The 22,012-nt window shown below is 40.9% G+C and overlaps 2 protein-coding genes across 6 annotated transcripts in view; both read right to left on the bottom strand.

The window, feature by feature from the left end:
- DNA2 (DNA replication helicase/nuclease 2) overlaps positions 1-3,829 on the bottom strand; it is a 43,230-nt gene extending 39,401 nt beyond the window's left edge. The window contains 2 exon segments of the mRNA XM_030568717.1: positions 2,017-2,196; positions 3,214-3,829. Of these exon segments, the coding sequence (XP_030424577.1) occupies positions 2,017-2,196; positions 3,214-3,296 (263 nt within the window). The 5' untranslated portion in view covers positions 3,297-3,829.
- Positions 3,830-8,692: 4,863 nt separating this feature from the next.
- SLC25A16 (solute carrier family 25 member 16) overlaps positions 8,693-22,012 on the bottom strand; it is a 31,571-nt gene continuing 18,251 nt past the window's right edge. For 4 of the 5 annotated variants that reach the window (XM_030568718.1, XM_030568719.1, XM_030568721.1 and 1 more), the window contains 5 exons: positions 21,764-21,885; positions 20,972-21,038; positions 19,867-20,029; positions 18,923-18,991; positions 8,693-10,553 (listed from right to left, as the gene is read on the bottom strand). In XM_030568718.1, the coding sequence (XP_030424578.1) occupies positions 10,397-10,553; positions 18,923-18,991; positions 19,867-20,029; positions 20,972-21,038; positions 21,764-21,885 (578 nt within the window). In that variant the 3' untranslated portion in view covers positions 8,693-10,396. Of the gene's footprint in view, positions 10,554-18,653; positions 18,714-18,922; positions 18,992-19,866; positions 20,030-20,971; positions 21,039-21,763; positions 21,886-22,012 lie in introns of all 5 variants that reach the window. The other variant, XM_030568720.1, reaches the window with a different exon arrangement.

Below are 22,012 nucleotides of genomic sequence, written 5' to 3'. Positions count from 1 at the left end.
CAGCACGCAGATATAACCGCAGGGATGCTGCTTTCCCCCAAGTCTAGCTTCCCTTAGAGATTGCCAGCACCCTTTTAAACGGCCAAAAGCACACTCCACAGTCATTCTGCACCGGCTCAGCCTGTAGTTGAACCGGTCCTTGCTCCTGTCAAGCTTCCCTGTATACGGTTTCATGAGCCAAGGCATTAACGGGTAAGCGGGGTCTCCAAGGATCACAATGGACATTTCAAAGTCCCCTACTGTGATCTTCCGGTCTGGGAAAAAAGTCCCTTCCTGCAGCTTCCGGAACAGGCCAGTGTTCCGAAAGATGCGTGCATCATGCACCTTTCCAGGCCAGCCTGCGTTAATGTCAATGAAACGCCCACGGTGATCCACAAGCACCTGGAGAACCATAGAGAAATACCCCTTCTGATTAATGTACTCGGATGCTAGGTGGGGTGGTGCTACTATAGGAATATGCGTCCCATCTATCGCCCCTCCACAGTTAAGCAAACCCATTTGTGCAAAGCCATCCACAATGTCCTGCACGTTCCCCAGAGTCACGGTTCTTCTTAGCAGGATGCGATTAATGGCCCTGCAAACTTGCATCAAAACGATCCCAACGGTCGACTTTCCCACTCCAAACTGGTTCCCGACCGATCGGTAGCTGTCTGGAGTTGCCAGCTTCCAGATTGCAATAGCCACCCGCTTCTCCACCGGCAGGGCAGCTCTCAATCTCGTGTCCTTGAGCCGCAGGGTGGGGGCGAGCTCAGCACACAGTCCCATGAAAGTAGCTTTTCCCATCCAAAAGTTCTGCAGCCAATGCTCATCATCCCAGACTTCCATGACGATGTGATCCCACCACCCAGTTCTTGTTTCCCAAGCCCTAAAGCAGTGTTCCATGGTGCTGAGCGTTTCTGTGAAAGCCACAAGCAATGTCATGTCATATGCATCAGGCGACTCGCTATCATCGTCGGACTCCTCATCACTTTGGAGCTTAAGGAATAGCTCAACTGCCAAACGTGATGTGCTGGCGAGACTCGTCAGCATATTCCTCAGCAGTTCGAGCTCCATTTCCCACAGAAATCGCGCTGCACAGAAACCGTTGGGAGAGTCACAATAGCACCAAACGTGGACAGAAAAACAGGGACTGCTGGGATGTGAAGCGATGCATCACAGGGCGTTGGGACAGGAAGCAAAATGACCCGCACCCTTCCGGCCCCTTCCCACAACCCGCGGCGCCAAAATGGGACGAGGTGCTCTGTGGGATAGCTGCCCACAATGCACCACTCCCAACAGCGCTGCAAATGCTGCAAATGTGTCCACACTGCAGCGCTGGTAGCCGTCAGTTTGATCACACTCCAGCGCTTTCCCTACACCGCTGTACGAAGACAGCTGTAACTCCCAGCGCTGCACACCTGCAAATGTAGCCAAGCCCTAAGATGTGAAAAAATTATCTAAGTTATATCTGGCATGTAAATACCTTGCAATGCTGGCTACATAAGTGCCATGCGAACACCTGTTCTCACTTTCAGATGACATTGTAAGCAAGAACCTGGCAGCATTATCTCCGGCAAATGTAAACAAACTTGTTTCTCTGAGCAATTAGCTGAACAAGAAGTAGGACTGAGTGGACTTGTAGGCGCTAAAGTTTTACATTGTTTTATTTTTGAATGCAGTTATTTTTTATACATAATTCTACATTTGTAAGGTCATCTTTCATGATAAAAAAGAGACTGCACTACAGTATTGTATGAGGTGAACTGAAAAATAGTATTTCTTTTGTTTTACAGTGCAAATATTTGTAATAAAAATATAACATTAGCACTGTACACTTTGTATTGTGTTGTAATTGAAATTAATATATTTGAAAATGTAAAAAAATCCACAAATATTTAAATAAATAGTATTCCATTATTATCTGATCAGTTGACACCCCTATAAAAAACCCAGCCACAAAGAGCATGCAGAGGACTAGTTCATAATCTAACATCATATCCCCATCACAGAAAATGTTTATATTTATATATCGGTTACCAGTCATTCCTTAGAATACACAGTTCTGTATCTTCAAGTGACTGAGCAGCTGTAATTGTCAGGTGTTTCTCAGGACCATCTTCATTTTTCTCTACTATGTTGATGCTTAATACACAGTATCTGTTGTTCAAACCTTTGCTGAGTGTTGTGTCACAGAAGTCAACTGCTCTCTTCTGAAAACTTAAGAAATGGTTACATTAATGCAATCAAATACACAGTGGTGTTTGGAGGCCATAGCCAGTCCATATTTAAGTCTGAAGCAAGATTCCTAATGTAAAACAAGTTTTCAATCCTCTGCCACATCCTATCCCAAGGTAGAGTTTTTCTGGGAAACCTGGCTGAAAAGGAGCTCTGGAGCCTACATCAACAATGCACTGGTCTAGGACAGTAGTTCTCAAACTATGAGTTGGGACCCCAAACTGGATCACAAACCCATTTTAATGGGGTCACCAGGGCTGGCTCAGACTTGCTGGGCAAAGCGTGGGGCTGAAGCCGAAGCCTGAGGGCTTCAGCACTAGGTGGCGACAGGGCTCACTTTACAAGCCCCCTGCCTGAGGCTGAAGCCCTTGGGCTTCAGCTTTGGAACCCCCTACCCCGCATCCCCAAGCAGCGGGCTCCAACTCTGGTCCCCTTCCTGGGGTCATTTTCATTGTCAGAAGGGCATCACAGTGCAATGAAGTTTGAGAACCGCTAGCCTAGAAACTCCAAATTCAATTTGTTCCAAGGAGGTTTTTGTTTTGTTTGAAAGAGACTCCGTCCCACCCACCCCAAAGACAGACCGGGGAGCTCTGCAACGTGGCTTGCACCCACCCCTTTCCTCAGGACCGAGACGCGGCCTGCAAGCTGGGTCCCGGAAACAATACTTCTTAGTTCCTACCAGAGAACTGCATGTTGGGACCACCGACCTCACACGGCCACCAGCCACAGTGAAAAAGCTCAGGCTGCAATTACAGCTGCTTCCGAGCCGTTCCCCCGGCTCGGAATGACAGGCCCGGCGCGGGGCCGGTCCCCCAGGGTCGGGGCTCTCGGCACACGGCGCGGGGATCCCCGGACAATCGGCGGAAAGGAGAAGTCGGTCGCCGCAGCGAGAGGACTGAGAGCGCCGGGGAGGCTGAGAAGGCGGCTGACTCTTGAGTCCCGCTCCTATTTCGAACAACGCGCGCTGTGGCGGATCCCTCCCCCTCCCCCGGGCGGTACCTCTCCGGCTGGGCCAGCTCCTCACAGACGCTTTTCTCCATCGGCTCCTCTAGCACCCGCTGCTTTTCCCGCCCCAGCTCCATAGGGACGGCGAAAGCCGAGAGACCCGATACCGGGCGAAGAAGGGCGCACAAGGGGAGTGGGCGTGGTCATGGAGACTCTCCCGTCCATGAATGAAAGTCCCGCCACTTTGGAAGAGTTGCGCAGACTCAGTAACGCCGCGCTCAGCCCAGGGGCGGGACAGAACCTGCCCGCGTGCTGCAGGCTGGTGCAGGGCCCGGCGGGCGCGAGTGGCGCTCAGCCAACGGAAGGCCCGTCAGCGCAGCCAGCAGCTCGCGTCGCTTCCAGGTAGCAGGACGTGGCGCTTTGTCCCGAGTGCTTCAGACGTGGGGGAACGCGGCGTTAGTCCAGCTAACGTTTTGGAAAGTGCCATGTGACTTTCAAGGGTCACTGCGCCATCCCAGCACATCTGCTCAGCCAGCGCCTGGCCCCAGGCTGCTACTGCCAGCCCGGCTGTAGGGCAGCTGAACATGTGGCACTGGTACCCGCCCCTTGCTGGTGTTATCCCTTTCCTAATGATTCCCAAAACTATTAGCTTTTTTTGACTGTCACTTCATAATCTTCTTCCTAGCATAAGTGGTTAAGAAAAGTCCCTTTTTAGGCCAAAGATTTCTCTCGATGTCTTTGCTTCAAAACCTTGAGTGTTGATTTCAGGGAAGCAGTCTCAAACATCTGACACTGCATGATAGTGGAAAGTGTCCCCTTTATTTCTGTGGCAAATGAGGGAGAAAAAGGGAATTTTTTTTATGTACATCATGTGCACCTCAGTTCATATATTTGATACCTTACCTGGCTGCAAGGAGTCAAATCAAAGAAACTTGTAAGAGTGGAAACCGCAGCAAAGATAAGGTACTGTACTTTAAAAAAGTATCAAAGGTACCCAAAGAAACAATAGGGAAACTATTAATGGGGGAACACGCACCTGCCTAGCTCCAGCTGGCTAACTAAAATTATTCTTGCCAGGTCCAAATCTCAAATCCAAGGGTCACTTAAACCAAATCCCCAGCCCAGGAAGGAAGGGGGCCTTAAGTAGATAGCAACAGGCAGAGATCAGTCTCTGAAGGTAAAATAGATAGCATGCTAGAGGGGCTGTCTCTCACTCCTAGTCCAGGGTAAGGGATGTCTGAGCAGAGTGCAATTTACCCAACACTTCCAAGGGAAAAATAGCATAGGCAAGAACCAGACTTTCCTTGTTTTTTTCCCTGTTTGCTATGTACTTTTGGGTGAATAAGCTATGTTTGTTTTGATAAAATTGTGTTATGTCACTTTAGTCAGTCATGGGTCACACACTGGCAGAAAGAAATTTTCTTGTTAATAAGTACAATTGGGCCCATCCTGGTTACACAGTTGGGAATAGGCGGGGTGCAACCCAGGGATCAGTCCAAAGGTGGCTGGATCCTGAGAGAGATAAAGGAAGCCAAGCCTATCACCTGAAGGGTGCATTCAGAAGGACTAAAAGGGCTCTAAAGTACAGCTCATCCTGCAACAGTGATAATTTCAATCTGGCAGAATCTAAGCAGTGAGCTAACAATCCTTGTCTCATTATCCCTTGCCCTTTTCCTTTCTCTAATGTAATATATGGCAGATGGTTGGAAATTGAAAAAAGTTATGTTCTATTTGTTTTGAAAATAAGTGTAAAGCTGTGTGGACTACATTAAATTACACATCAGAGCTGCCTCAAGCTCCACCGAAGAGAGATTTGGACAACTTCTGTGGGGTTAACTTTAATTCACTATTTTGAAAAAAGTGAATAAATTAAGTATCAAATATCAATGGAAAAATCTTCTGTGGTGTGTTTGTATGTTTCTTATTGTACAATATCAGAACTGGTTATTATAGCATGGAATAGGCTATATTTTTAAATATTTTTAGTGTGCATGGTTTACTTGGAATTTTGATTTAAGCTGTGTTTGACAAATATGGAATAGGGAGACTATGACCAAAAAAAAAAAAATCTAAGATTTACATGCAAGGTGAATGCATAGTGGAAGTGGGAATTAGTCTAATCTGTACGTGATATGTGGCCATGACTTTGCTAAAAAGCTATATAAAAACAATTCTAAACTTAGGGCACCCCACTACAGCTACTTTTTCACCATCATAAATTCAAAGAAAAGTGTGAAATAAGTTGCTTTTTTTTTTTAAACAGCAAACTCTAAAAATAGGGCTGTTGATTAATCGCAGTTAACTCGTGATTAACTAAAAAAAGTAATTGCAATTAATCACAGTTTTAATAGCATGGTTAAACAATAGAAAACCAATTGAAATTTATTAAATATTTTTGGATGTTTTTCTACATTTTCAAATATATTGATTTCAAGTACAAAACAGTATACAAAGTGTAGTGTTAACCTTTTATTCTTATTACAAATATCTGCACTGTAAAAATGATAAATTGTATTTTTAATTCACCTCATATAAGTACTGTAGTGCAGTATCTAGCGTGAAAGTGCAGCTTACAAATGTAGATTGTTTGTTATATAACTGCACTCAAAAACAAAACAATATAAAACTTTAGAGCCCACAAGCCCACTCAGTCCTACTTCTTGCTCATCCGATCGCTAAGACAAACAAGTTTGCTTACCTTTACGGGAAATAATGCTGCCCGCTTCTTATTTACAACGTCACCAGAAAGTGAGAAGCGTTCACATGGCACTTTTGTAGCCAGCATTGTGAAGTATTTAACGTGCCAGATAGCATGAAGGGGCATAGGAACGCTTAGACTTTGGCCATCATTCCAGAGGACATGCTTCCATGCTGATGGGGCTCGTTAAAAAATTTGTTGATTAAATTTGTGACTAAACTCCTTGAGGGAGAACTGTATCTCTCTTGCTCTGTTTTACCCGCATTCTGCCATATATTTAATGTTACAGCAGTCTCAGATGACCCACCACATGTTCGTTTTAAGAACATTTTCACTGCAGATTTTACAAAAAGCAAAGAAGGTACCAATGTGAGATTTCTAAAAATAGCTATAGCATTCGACCCAAGGTTTAAGAATGTGAGGTGCCGTCCAAAATCTAAGAGGGACAAAGTGTGGAGCACTCTTTCAGAAGTCTTAAAAGAGCAACACTCTGATGCGGAAACTACAGAACACAAACCACCAAAAAAGAAAATCAGCTTTCTGCTGGTGCACCTGACTCAGATGATGAAAATGAATATGCTGCAGTCTGCACTACTGTGGATCGTTATTAAGCAGAACCCATCATCAGCCTGGAAATATCCTCTGGAATAATGGTTGAAGCATGAAGGGACATATGAATCTTTAGCACATCTGGCACAAAAATATCTTGCAATGCTGGCTACAAAAGTGCCATTCACACTTTTAGCTGACACTGTAAACAAGATGCAGGCAGTATCATCTCCTGCAAATTGTATCCAAACTTGTTTGTCTGAGCAACTGGCTGAACAAGCAGGACTGAGTGGACTTGTAGGCTCAAAAATAAAAATGTAAAACTTTAGAATGCAGTTATTTTTTGTACATAATTCTACATTTGTAAATTCAACTTTCATGATAAAGAGATTGCACTACAGTACTTATTAGGTGAATTGAAAAATATTTCTTTTGTTTTTTTACAGAGTAAATATTTGTAATAAAAAATAAATATACTTTCTATTCTGTGTTGTAATTGAAATCAATCTATTTGAAAATGTAGAAAACATCCAAAAATATTTAAATTTATTATTAACAGTGCAGTTAATTGTGATTAATTTTTTAATCACACAATTAATCACAATTTTTTTTAATTGCCTGAAAGCCCTACTAGAAAAATCAAACTTTCTACCACATTTTCCTTTGCTGAGCATGTAAAGAGAAAAATATGAAAGCATGTGGCTGATTTGACTAAGGTAGTGATGGGACCTTGGTTGGAGCCAACTGATCTGCTCTTCAACTCTCTTTGGCTGAGAGTGAAGATCACAGAATGATACAGGGGTTGGGGAGAGGAAGGAAGACAAAGACACAGAAATTTAGGGAAAAGAGGGACTCAACTCTCCTAAAGAAAAACAGAAATATCTTTTTAGGCAGGGGATGATAGGGAATGGACTCAATTCTCTTTCACACTTAAGTTTGTATAATTTTCCTCCTCCTGCTCTCTCTCACTGGTTTAGCATTCATAACTGACTCCTTATTTTAGCTGCATATGGGAGACTAACCTATTCAGAAAGGGGGGGGGGGAGAGTTGAAAGAGAGAAACTCAGGCACTTAGAGAAATTCAAATCCCCCCCAACCTAACCTATTTTCTAGACAACAATACATTTCCTTAAAAAGTTGGGATTATTGGGTTAGCAAGACAAACCAGTTTTTTAATAAGTTTTGTTTTAAACTATAAATACATTTTAAAAGCGTATTTTTATTCTGAAAAGTGAAACAGCAAAAATGGCACTCTTTATATTCATTCACAGTCATAGTTGCTTGTTTTAGTAACAGTTTTTAACGCTTTTCACGCCTGTTAACCCAGCATAGCCAAGACAGCTAAGTTAGATGCAAAAAAGCAGTAGCAGCAAGACAAGAGATGGGCAGCAAGGCATCTCTTCACAGGAGTCAGGCAACACTCCTTCCCTTCCCCCAGCGAAGGGGCTGGAATTGAACCTATCTGAACGCACCATTGGACTCTGTAACTTTGCTAACCTTTGACAAAAAACTGAGGTGCAGTAGAGGGATGGGGGAAAATGGTGTGTTAAAGTCCAATGGACTTTCACACTGGAAGGTGAGGAAACTGAATTAAAGGACTACTGCCCAAGATACTGTGGGGTGCGTGTTTTAATTATTTGCATACTTTTAAGTCAGTGTTGCTGTGCTCTGTTCCCTCTGCCCTTAATACAAGATTTCTTTGTTTTATACACAAACTTAGTGCTTGCGATAAGTGGGAAAGTATTGCCTATTAAGGGCGCCACAAGGAAGTATATAGTTTTCCCAGATTTCTGGGTGCGGGCTCAGGTCAGTTTTGTTTTGTAATTTTAAAAGGAAACCTTAGACACTGAACGTGGCCCTTGTTGCTATTGACAATACCTGAGAGTAAGGTTATCGTTTTGTGTCGGATTCTATTCCATTTTGTGCAGCAGGACTGTTTAAATTCTAATTATACCTGTACAAACCCACAGAAGACAATGGGGCTTCACATGTGTTATTAAAGACAGAAGTTAGCCTGCAAAACCTTTATTACTGCTGTGATACTAAAAGGGACGAGAACTAAGCTTGAATCCTGGAGCCCCACTGACAAAGCTTGCAAGACTGAGTTAAAAACCAACCAACAAAAAAAAAAAAAAAAAGAATCTCACAATGCTGTTTTTACAGAGTTCTTCTTCAGACTACAATTGCAATTTAAGTCTACACATATACTTAGAAGGATCTCTTCAAGATCACAAATCACTAACACAATAAATTTTCCTTTAAATAAAACTAAGTCAGACCAAAATCTTAACTGTAGTCACTTTTAAGCAAGTATGACAATTTTATTTATGTTTACCTACAAGGGGAAATATAGTGTAATTCCAGAAACATGCATTTCTATTGTCTGCAATATTTACAAATCATATAAAGATATTTCATTGTTATTCAAGGGTTTTTTTAATAAAATAAATTCAAATACATCTCATTCTCTGCCAGTAACACGTAAATATCAAAAGAAATATATATTTTAATAAACTGAAAAAATTCCAACCACAAAAGTTATTCTTGATCTATAAACTCAAATTCTAGGTTGTGGCCTTGTCATCAAAAATAAGTGATATTGATCATGAAATCACTAGTTTAGTTAATATATCCATTACCAGAACATCACTCAAAATATTTACAATCAATAAATAAACTTACATTACTTAAAGTAAATGACTGAAAGAATAATTATTCTAGTTTTACAGTTTCTTCAGCTAAGAAGGAGTTGTTTAAATTGAAATTGTATCAGTGTAAATCATGTATGAGCAGATCTGTTAAGTCATTTCCTACCTCAAGAAGAGCAGCAACTGTAGCAGAAAAAAAAAAAAAGCAGGGTAATAGTATACTGCACAGCCAGCATAGTGCACGTACCCATTTTATATATTCATACTATAACTGTCCACAGTTGTAAACAAGCTCCAGTACAGCCTTTATTTTCCCCTTCCCCAAAAAGTGTGCACATGGTCCAGACACGTAAATCCTGCAGCATACACAATCTTGTCCCTGCTTTCTCCTACCTCATAACACAAAGACAAATATGTATTTAGGGGCTAATGTGACACGGTGTAGAGTGCCCTCAACTCTAGAAAATTGACTTGAGGGCATTCAACACCTTACAAAATGGTATGCAATATCTTGCAGGATTGGGCCCAGAGATCTGTCTAATGTGTTATTGTAATGTAGGAATTTTCATTTATCAGATCCTATTTTAAGTTAATAGCATACTTAGTAATAGCATTGTTTTTAAAAGATAACAAGCAAAGTTATTGACTTCCAAAATCACAAGATTCTGTTTTTAAATGAATCTCATTACTGGTATTTATTTTAACAGTTGAAGGAGTTTCATGTCTTGAAATGTTTATCAATCAGAAGATACAGAACATTAATTTATTTAACTGTACACAAACAATTCATATGCAATAAAATAAAGCAACCCTTAGATTGTGGGCGACCAAGTTCTACTTTTACAGAATCTCACAAGCAAGTGAAAATTAGGTTAATTTTATTCAAGTTAATTTAATCTTATTTATTTATTTAAGAAAATTAGATGTTTAAATTCTGGGTTAACAAGTAATACAATGATAAATAATATTGAAATCCTGGAATGACATCATAAAGCTAAACATCAGACAGTTTGAAACCCGTATCAAAATCTAGTTCCTTTCCATGTAACTGCGACGGTTGTAAATTATATAATGTATTCGTATTAACCTAATGAAGCCTACAGGTACAAGTGCAAAGAGTTGGTTATAGCAAGCTAATGTCCATGTTAGGCAATTTCCTGTTCTGACTCCAAAAGGTTCTATTACCCCATGCATTTTTTTTATTTTTTTGTTGGCAAATAAAATTAAGTACTAAAACCCCAATAGTTCACAGTGAGATTAAATTTCCCATTTCAAGTAATTTACTCACAAACATAACATGAAGACGGATACTGTAGTTTTTCAGTGAAGTTTAAGAAAAAATTTAGTTGAGGTGCAACAACTGTCTCATAAACTCATATGTGGTAAAAGCCACAGCCTGGGACGGTATACAACGAATATAATTCAGAGATAAACCACGGTATAATCCTCTTCGTAGTCCATGGTTCCTATATACATACTTCAGTGTCTGCACCATAGTACTGAAATGATAAAAAGAATCCAAGCCCTTATGCAATACATAGATTTAATATTGAAAATCATTATCTAAAATACAAGGCATTTCATGTTACTTTCTTTTTTTTTTTTTTAAGGGATAGCTAATGAAAGTCATGTGACCACTCAAGCTATCTGAGCTTCTCAAAGGTTTCTCTAGTTTCAGAGTAGCAGCCGAGTTAGTCTGAATCCGCAAAAAGAACAAGAGTACATGTGGCACCTTAAAGACTAACAAATTTATCTCAGCATGAGCTTTCGTGAGCTACACGAGATGCACAGAATGGAACACACAGGCAGAAGATATTTATACATACAGAGAACATGAAAAAATGGAAGTATGCATACCAACAGGAAGAGTCTAATCAACTGAGATGAGCTATCATAAGCAAGGGAAAAAAAACCTTTTGAAGTGATAATTAAGATGACCCATAGAAGGTGTGAGGAGAACCTAACATATGGAAATAGATTCAATTAGTGTAATGACCCAGCCATTCCCAGTCTCTGTTAAGGCCTGAGTTAATTGTGTCTAATTTGCATATTAATTTGAGTTCAGCAGTCTCTCTTTGGAGTCTGTTTTTGAAGTTTTTTTGTTGCAAAACTGCCACCTGTTATCCTCACAGTGCCACTGTGAGGTATGTAAGCGTTACCCTATTTTACAAATGAGGAATTAAGGCAGAGAAAAATTAAAGGCTTGTCTACACAAGTGCATCTCAAAGTGCACTATAGAACTTTGTGCATGCTAACAAGGTCCACATGACCAGTTAATACATGGCAAGCTAGTGTGTTGCAGATTTTTGCCTAGCTTGCTGCATGCTAACTCTCTGTGCAGACAAGCCCTAACTGATGTCACACAGGAAATCTGTAGCCGAACCATGATTAGAACGCAGATCTGAGCCTCAGTCCCAGTGCCTTAGTGTGTGTTTGTTGTGGGCTTGCTGCTTGACTGAAATATTCCGTGTGGTCTTTTTGTTTCAGGGCCTGTGTGCTTAGCCTAGCAGCCTTCTAGGCAAGGCTGAGAGCTTCTTAACCCGGCTTTGATCCCTAAGCCCTTTAGCACACATCAACCCTTAACCAGGGGGTGGGGCTACTCAGGAAGACCAGGGCTTTAAAAAGCCCACTCCTAAACGACCAGAGGAGCTAGTGAACAGGAGTGGATAACAGGGGAGTTTTGCGAGGGAGTTTAAAGGGAGAATATGAGGTGGTGCTCGATACACTTAACATTCTTTAAACTTAAAGCCAAAAACACCCCAACACCAAAAACAAAACAACAACAAAGGAACAAGTTGCAGGAGTAAAAAGGAAATGCAGGCAGAAGTCCAGCAACAAAAGTGGGGGCTATCCAGTTTATGGGCAGGTGGTGTATCTGTGCATTCAGTGCAAGGAGCTCCTGGCCCTCAGAGACCGTGTACAGACTTTGGAGACCAGTGGCTGAACTGGAGGAGCTAAGGGAGACACAGAGGTACATATATGAGACTTTCTGGGAGAGAGTAGAACAGTCCCACCCTCAGTGCTGTTGAGGAGGATGAAAGTCTCAGGGAAGAGAACATCCAACTGGAGCAGAGGGAAACGATCCCTCAGTTGGGATCCTCCTGCCAGATGATATCATTGTATCCTCTCGCAATGAGGATCTCTCTCTTGGTGAGGGAACTCCAGTTATGGGGAAGAGACAGGTAATAATTATGGGGATTCAATCATTAAAAACACAGATAGCTCAGTCTGCAATGACTGGGAAAACCTACTAGAATTCTTTGAGGGGGTCAATAAGCATGTGGACAAGGGGGATCCAGTGGATATAGTGTACTTAGATTTTCAGAAAACCTTGACAAGGTTCCTCATCAAAGGCTCTTAAGCAAAGTAAGCTGTCATGGAATAAGAGGGAAGGTCCTCTCATAGATTGTTTCCTATCTTTTAACCAGTTACCAAAGGATAGGAATAAATGGTCAGTTTTCAGAATGGAGAGGGGTAAATAGTGGTGTCCCCCAGAGGTCTCAGCTGGGACCAGACCTGTTCAACGTATTTATAAATAATCTGGAAAAAGGGGTAAACAGTGAGGTGGCAAAATTTGCGGATGATACAAAACTACTCCAGATAGTTAAGTCCCAAGCAGACTGCAAAGAGATACAAAAGGATCTCTCAAAACTGGGTGACTAGGCAACAGACTCGCAGATGAAATTCAATTTTGACAATTGCAAAGTAATGCACATTGGAAGACAATCCCAACTATACATATACAATGATGGGGGTCTAAATTAGCTGTTACCACTCAAGAAAGATCTTGGAGTCACTGAAAACATCTACTCAATGTGCAACGGCAGTCCAAATAGTGAACAGAATATTGGGAATCATTAAGAAAGGGATAGATAAGACAGAAAATATCATATTGTCTCTATATAAATCCATGGTATGCCCACATCTTGAATAGTGTGTGCAGATGTGGTCGCCCCATCTCAAAAAAGATATATTGGAATTGGAAAAGGTTCAAAAAAGAGCAACAAAGATTATTAGGAGTATGGAACGGCTTCCATATGAGGAGAGATTTATAAGACGGGGACTTTTCAGCTTGGAAAAGAGACAACTAAGGGGGGATATGATAAAGATCTATGAAATCATAACTGGTGTGAAGAAAGTAAATAATGAAGTATTATTTACTTCTTCTCATAACACATGAACTAGGGGTCACCAAATGAAATTAATAGGCAGCAGGTTTAAACAAACAAAAGGAAGTATTTTCTCACACAACCTATAGTCAACCTGTGGAACTCCTTGCCAGTGGAGGTTGTGAAGGCCAAGACTATAACAGGGTTAAAAAAAAGGAACTAGATACGTTAATGGAGGATAGGTCCATCAATGGCTATTAGCCAGGATGGGTAGCTATGGTGTCCCTAGCCTCTATTTGCCAGAAGCTGGAAAGAGGCAACAGGGAATGGATCACTTGATGATTACCTTTTCTGTTCATTCCCTCTGGGGAAACTGGCATTGGCCACTGTCAGAAGACAGGATACTGGGCTAGATGGATCTTTTGTCTGATCCAGTATGGCCATTCTGATGTTAACCATAAGACCATCCCCTTCTCTTTATGACTCAAGTTTTGGAACACATTCTGTATTTCAGACTCTGCCCTATGATGAATTTCCAAACTATCTCTGAAAAGAGTACCAGCTGCACAATTTTTATAAGTAGCCTGTTTTAACTGATAAGTGAAGCAGTATATGCATTAGATCTGCAGATAACTGTTTTTCCTTTTTCTGAGCATAACATAACAACAGTCATACTGGATCAGACCAAAGGTCCATCAAATGCTACAGTGTTGGGCCACTGTGGAGTTTTCCCCGCCACAGGGACATTAAATTTAATTATATTATGGTCTCTATTACCAAGCAGTCCAACAATATTCACCAATTGGACCTGATCCTGTGCTCTACTTAGGACTAAATCAAGAATTGCCTCTCCTCTTGTGGGTTCCAGAACTAGCTGATCCAAGAAGCAGCCATTTAAAGGTGTCATGAAACTTTATCTCAGCATTCCTTCCTAAGGTGATATGTACCCAGTCAATGTAGGGATAGTTGAAATCCCTCATTATTATTATTATTGAGGGGTTTTTTTTAATTTTAAATAGCCTCTCTAATCTCCCTGAGCATTTCAGAGTCATTAATACCATCCTGGCCAGGTGGTCTGTAATATAGCCCTACTGCTATATTCTTATTTTTCAAGCATGGAATTACTATCCATAGAGATTCTATAGTACAATTGAGTTCATTTAAGCTTTTTACTTAATTTGATTCTACGCTTTCTTTCACATACAGTGCCACTCCTCCAGCAGTACAACCTGTTCTGTCCTTCCAATACATTTTGTACCCTGGTTTTACTGTGTCCCATTAATTATCCTCATTCCATCAGGTTGTGTGATGCCTGTTATATCAATATCCTCATTTAATACTAGGCACTCTAGTTCACCCAGTTTATTATTTAGACTTCTAGCACTTTAAGCATTTTAAAAACTTGTCATTTTTTGGCTGTCCGCTATTGCAGGACATAACTGAATGGGACTTTTTTTCCATTTGCCTGTTTCTCATCAGATCCTCCCTGTATTTTATCATTTTCCATCCTCTCCTACTTATTAGGACATAGGGAATCTCCATGTATAGATCCTCCCCTAAAGGATGTCTGAACCATATGCTCCTCTGCACCTGTCAGTTTTATCCCAGCCCTGAGTTTAAAAACTGTTCTATGACCTTTTTAAATTTTAAGCGCCAGCAATCTGGTTCCGTTTTGGTTTAGGTGGAGCCCATCCTTCCTGCATAGGCTCCCCCTCTCCCAAAAGCTTCCCCAGTTCCTAATAAAACTAAACCCCTCCTCCGTACACCATTGTCTCATCCAAGCATTGGGATCCTGCAGTTCTGCCTGTCTAACTGGCCCTGCATGTGAAACTGGAAGCATTTCAGAAAATGCTACATGGAGGTCTTGGACTTCAATCTCTTACCTAGCAGCCTAAATTTAGCCTCCAGGACCTCTCTCTATTCTTCCACGTCGCTGGTACCTACATGTACCACGACCACCAGCTCCCCCCTAGCACTACACATAAGTCTATCTAGATATCTCAAGAGATCCGCAACCTTTGCACCAGGCAGGCAAGTCACCATGCGGTTCCCCCAATCGCAAACCCAGCTCTCTCTGTTTCTAATGACAGGTTTCAGAGTAGCAGCCGTGTTAGTCTGTATCCGCAAAAAGAACAGGAGTACTTGTGGCACCTTAGAGACTAACAAATTTATTTGAGCATAAGCTTTCGTGGGCTACAGCCCACTTCTTCGGATGCATAGAATGGAACATATATTGAGGAGATATATATACACATACAGAGAGCATGAAAAGGTGGGAGTTGTCTTACCAACTCTGAGAGGCCAACTAAGTAAGAGTTGGTAAGACAACTCCCACCTTTTCATGCTCTCTGTATGTGCATATGTATCTCCTCAATATATGTTTCATTCTATGCATCCGAACAAGTGGGCTGTAGCCCACGAAAGCTTATGCTCAAATAAATTTGTTAGTCTCTAAGGTGCCACAAGTACTCCTGTTCTGTTTCTAGTGATCGAATCACCCATTACTAATACCTGTCTCTTCCTAATAACTGGAGTTCTTATAGAAATGAAGAAAGTAGTAACTATCAACAAATAGATGGTAAAATATAGGGACCAAAAAAAAAAAAGTATTGTCAGAGATCTGCAAGATGGCTCAGCATTCACGAGCTACCAATGAAACTATTCCCTGAACACATCTCCCATAATCCTCCAAACTTGAGGACTTTTACTTCCTCTTTTCCCCATGTTCAAATACCAACATTATGATCACTGTCCATCCATCCTGGGAGTCAAAGATATGGACTCCTCCGAAATACAAACTTAGCAGCGATACTGAGTGTAAGACCCAGTGTCTTCAGAATGGTTAGTTCCTGCAAGCCCAAGAAGCAAGAGATCACCAAAACCAGTAATCAAACCTTTTATACGAAAAGAACTAAAAAAAGATTGATGTTTATATAACTGAATAGAAAATTAATGGATTTCAACTTTCATTTGTTCCATGCAAATTAATGCCAGTTCTTGGTAAAAGTGTGAATTTAATAGGATTTGAACAATGTTCTGTTATGGAGTTTTCACTTAGTGTTACCAAAGCGCACTATGGAAGAGCATGAGATATTTGATCTTAGACTGTCTATACAGAAACATAAGCCTAGGGTTCGTGGAACTCAAGTCAGCTTACCTGTTTCAGAAAACCCTGGACTTGAGCATCTACATTGCATTTTAACACCAGGTTAAGAATTTTCTGACCCATGCTCAAACCTAGGGTGCTAGCGTCCATACTGCAGTGCCCAGACCTGAGTCAAAGTAAATATATCCCAAAATGCCTAGCGCCCCTCTCCCCCAGTGTCAACACTCTAGCACTAGGAACACAGCGCACTGTGGGAAATCTCTACTGCTCCCAGTTTCCTACCTGTGGAGGTGCTATTGATGTGACTCAGGAGCCCATAAGGAGCACATGAGTACATCAACTGCATAAGTAACTCGTTTGGTGGCTGTTTCAGTAGAAAAAAATGCAGTTTGAGATGGTATCTGAGAACTGTGCTCTTCACCTTTAGGCTGATTCACATTGGCAGGAAAAGGTTCTGAGGATAACTAGAACATCAGCCTCTAGAGTTGTTTAACTACTGAAATAAAACTTGGCAATACTTAATTTTTAGAATAGAATGCTCAATGAAGAATATTTGTTTGTCAGTTTGTTTTGACATTTGACATAAAATGTAGGTTTCAGAGGAAAAAACACACACTCACCCCAGCCTGCGGGCTGCTGGCTGCAGAAGGGTGAAGTGTATCCCAGGCCTTGGGATGCAATCTGCTGCAGCACCCCTCGGGGATCTCTTATCATTTTATAGAGCCAAATACTGAAGTCCTGGTTTCAGTCCTTGCTCAGATGTAAGTCTTATTTCCTTCAACAGGAATACCCACACAAATGAGACAAGCAGGATTTGATCCTATGTATTAGCTTTATAGGGTTGGAACCATCTTTGATAGCTCACTCTCCTAGGCTAAAGAAAATCTTGCATTTCTCTAAATAGCATTCTTTACTTTACTTTTTGCTGTCCAATAGTCTTACTTCTTATAATTTGGCCCAAGTATTTGAGGGCTGGGAGAGGGTTGGTTCAAATGCATTGAATGGAAATTTAGCATGGATATAAAAGCTGGTGTGTTTTTACTGTTTTCTTTAATACAGTATCAAAGCCTCAGTGACTCAACTGGGAATGGAAAAGTTATATAACTGAATCACCTCACTCCACTCCCTAGTCCTCCTCCTTTCTGCTTCACAAGTGCCAAAATCCTGGCTCTGTGTGGACTATGGCAACTATATTTTAAACCTGAAAATTAATCCAGCTCAGAGCAGGATTAGCTGCCAGTGAAGCATCAGAATGCCAACCTGATGTTGCTACCCATCTGGCACAATGCCTTTATGTTTTTAATTCCTTTTTCTCATTTCAGATGTGTTCCTTTTTTAACTTCAGTCAAGGGTAATATGTCCTGAGGATCCCTTATCACTGTCCCTCATGCACCTGGAGAGGCAGGGATAAGGGATCCTTGGGAGACTGCCATGAAGTTTTGGGGCTGGTTCCCACTGGCTGCCCTTACAGAGCACACTGCCCAGATGCCAGTGCACATGCAGCAGCAGGGAGAGCAGGGGAGCCCAAGAGCAAAGGCCAGGGAGTGGAGCAGGGACCAAATGGCTGCCTTGAAGGGAGACAGAGAGGCAGAGCTCTCGCTCAGCATGGCTAGGGGAGGAATGACCCCCAACATGCTGGCGGCCCGTAGTCGCCTCCTGCCTGGCAGCTTTACTCCCTACTCCAGAAAAACTCTGCATAGCAGAGAAGAAGAGCTGGAGCCGTGGCAGCGAGAGGAGCAGGAACAGGAAGTACACTCCCAGGCAGTAATGGTACTTCTGGTCACTGTGCTGATTACATGCAACGCTGCTCCTCTGAGATGCATCCAGAGGACTTCTTGGACTTGAGTCAAGTCAGGGCCTCATGCACACATGAAAGCAATGGGGTCTTGGTCACAGTTTAACATGGGCTCAGATCCTGGGTCTGAGCCCCAGGTTAGCACATTTACAGTGTGAATGCAAAGGGGAGTTGGCTTGAGCCCAGACTCAGCCCTAGGCCTAAATTGCTGTGTAGATATACCCTCTGTGTCCAACTATAACTGTATTGTAAATCAGTACTGTGGTTACAAGAAAGTGAAAGTAAACAAGAAAAAAATTATCATTCACATTGGGGCCAGATCCTGCACCATTTAAGACAATGGAAGTTGGTGACACAATGGTCCCCAGCACTCCTGCCTTGAGTGCCAGGGACTGGACTACAAGACCCCTCAAGATCCCTTCTGATCCTATGATTATATTGCTATGTCTACACTACCGTGGTAAGTTGACCTACACTGCGCAACTCCAGCTACATGAACAACGCAGCTGGAGTCGGCGTACCCTAGGGTGAGTTACCACAGAGTCTACACTCCAGGGGGTCAACGGGAGAAAATCTCCCATCGACTTACCATACGCTTCTAGTCAGGGTAGGCTGGAGAGCGATCTGCAGTCAATTTAGCAGGTCTTTTCTGTGATTTTTAAAAAAGAGATCACAATAAAGAAAAAAGTTTCCCTCTCAGTTAAGAGCACAGAAACATATTACCATCTCCGAGAGTTGAAAATATGAAGGAATCTATAGCACAGTAGATCATGTATTAGTTTTAAACTAAGAGGTTTACTTATACACTTAAGAATTCAGTTACTACAGTTGAAAAGGAAATTATAATAAAATGCTTACAGGCACTTGTCAGCATCTGGAAGAGCCGCTCCTAACTGCATTCGCCTACGAGTTACATCAAGTGGATATCTAAAGAAGAGAGGGTTTTTTTTTTGTTTTTTTTTAAAGCATTTTAAACTACTTGCACGACAAAAATATGAATACACACACACACATACACACACACGAAAATTCCATTTGAAACCTCAGCGTTCCCTTTATAGTGAGTCCAGGATCAAACTCAGTGCCCAACACAGCTTAAAGTTAGCCAAAAAGGGAGACTTCCCCCCACCACAATTATAAACAATGAATCAAATATCTTAATATATTTCGTTAGGGACAAGTAAAGAAGATACATGAATATCAGACAGAGCATAAAACAGTTTGTGTAAAACAGAATGTAGTAGGGAGACAATGGCATTAAAAAGAAAACTCACCTTTAAAGTTTCAACAGAAATGCATGTGTGACATTTGTAATTAACTAGTTTAGAAAAAACTAAATACCAAATAAATAAATCCAATCAATTTCCCTGCTTCTGGGCCATGGAGAAAATCTGACAAAGGCAGTGAGTAGAAAAGGAGGGGGAAATAAAAATAAATGATGCCAAATATAGTAACAAATATATATTTGTAGCTATGATTTTGTTTTAAAATGAACTGGTATAAAACAACTCCAACTCTCAGTAAGACTCCAATTTACCTTAGTGCAAATTTGTCAGAACAAAGACAGTAGGATATGATCTGATACATATACTTTTAAAGATCTTCAAAATTAACACACATTTAGAAAGTGAAGTACCATGAAGTCAGTGCATTCTAGTTTCTGAGCTATCAGGTAAACAAAGGTTAACTCTGAAATATTACATCTAAGAAAAATTCTTAATCCAAAACAGCATATAATTTCTTCAATAAGTGCAGCTAAAAAAACCCAAAACAAAACACACACAAACCCCACCAAAACTTACGATATTGTCTGTGCTATTGCTCCAGCCAAGCCACCACACAGCAAGCTTACATGTGTTTTCAAAACTAAGACTTCAGGATTATCTAATGAAGGCCTTCCAAGTAGGTTAGGTGCTTGGGCAAGTCCAATGCTCTTTAAGGTACTAAAGGTAAAAAATGAAAAACCTGAAAGAGAAAAATGTAATTTTATGTAGACTTTAGGAAACAGCAAGTTTCTTACTGATACGCATAGTCTTTGTAACATAAGACATTAATCACACAATGAATTATTTAATTCCTGATTCTTTATGAGGTTTTTATTAAACATGTGAAAGAGAGAAAAGTTACATACATTACATAAATCAATACAAATATTACATGTTTATCCAATAGCAAATCTAGGTGTGGTCTAGGAGTCAGCTTGTTTTAATTTGCAACGTGTTGAGAAGACACCGTGGAAAAAAGTGTGGCATTAATTTTAAGAATTGTTTTTTGTACTATACATGCAATGGAAGTGTGCATACAATAATACTTTGCAATTGTCCTGTAACTTCTAACCAAGGGTCTTAAAATACTTTGAAAAAAGTGATTTTTAACTTAACATGTTATAGTCACAAGTAACACTTAAGATTAGTATAAATGAAAGAAATTGACAAAAAAAATCTCTTATCTTTTCAGTTTATTTACTTCATTCAAGAACAGACAGTCAGTTTCATTGTTTCCCTTTACAGTCAGTCTATTTTCCTTAGTTTGTGTGGGCCTTTCACATAGCAACTACAGCCAGATTGGCCAGGTTTAGGAACAGGTCCTGCACCTTTTTCCATAGGAGAAGTTTTATGGGTGGGGAGGGAGAGAGAACCCAGTCACTGGCCCCTCACATCTCAGGAAGGTCACTTAGGGATTTTCACCAGTGGTATAAGTTACAGCAGCTATTCTAACTTGCACTGATCATCATCATAAGCTGATCTACCATAAAATCGGGAAGCTTCAAATGACTCCCTGCAGTTTGCCCTTTTCATTCTGTCCAAGCAGAAATTTAGCCCTTCAGTTTAACAGAAGCTAATACAAATTTTGCAAATACAACTGTGAGATGCATGTATAATGCTGTCAACAATATTTTTAACGTACCAGCATAAGGAGCCATTCCAACAACTGTAGGCATCAGTCCTCTGTAAAATCCAATGAAACCTCCTTCCTTTTGAAGGAAAAATAAAAATACAAACAAATTCTTGATAAATAGAATTATAAATACTTAGATTATTATGGAACTGATTGTACTGACAACAAGTCGTTTGTATGACACTGCTAGCCACGCAATGAGGTATTAATATTAACCTCATCTTCCTCTTCCTCTTATGCTGAGAGGAGGGACTATAAATTGGCTACTTAGGAGACAGAGGAGAAGGCAGGTCTACCTACACCCAAGATCACAAAGTAGGGATACACACAAATAAGTATGTTATCTTTCCACCCCGTTATAAATATTATTCTCTGAGGCAAAAACCTCAGGAGTATATACCACTGCTAATCCACTGTTATTCTCAATTTGTTGTCCTCTGCCATTTCCACCAGTTTGAGCCACTCTCCACCAGCTTGAGTAAAATGAGACCCTTTTGTAAAACGAGAGTGTGCTACACACACAGTCAAAGACAAATTCTCATTAGTTTCCATCAGATCATTAAACAGAATACCAGGGTTAAAAGGGACCTCAGGAGGTCATCTAGTCCAACCCCCCACTCAAAGCAGGACCAATCCCCAGACAGATTTTGCCCCAAATCCCCCCCTCAAAGATTGAACTCACAACTTGGGGTTTAGCAGGCCAATACTCAAACCACTAAGCTAATAGTGTTGCACAGCATTAAAAAAATATATAAACACCACATTTTTCTTTAACAAATATGGAAGGAGAAAATGAAATACCTTTGTATAAATAGTCTTGAATGCATGAATAATCCCTGTGTACTTGTGCTCCCCTTTTACTTGGAATGCCAGACGCGCTCTTACCATATCAAGAGGGTAAGTACAAATGACTGCTGTTATACCTATTTAAAAAAATGAACACCACCACAGACCTTAATTGATCTTAGATAGTTTTAAGCAACAAAGGATCCTTTCAAGGCAAACAATTAATATATGGATGTATACTCAACAACAACATTTAGAAGTCAA

The sequence above is a fragment of the Gopherus evgoodei genome, chromosome 7, assembly GCF_007399415.2.
Source record: "Gopherus evgoodei ecotype Sinaloan lineage chromosome 7, rGopEvg1_v1.p, whole genome shotgun sequence".
Lineage (NCBI taxonomy): Eukaryota > Metazoa > Chordata > Testudines > Testudinidae > Gopherus > Gopherus evgoodei.
The sequence above is the reverse complement of the archived record's forward strand: the minus strand, read 5'-3'. Positions and strand labels throughout refer to the sequence as shown.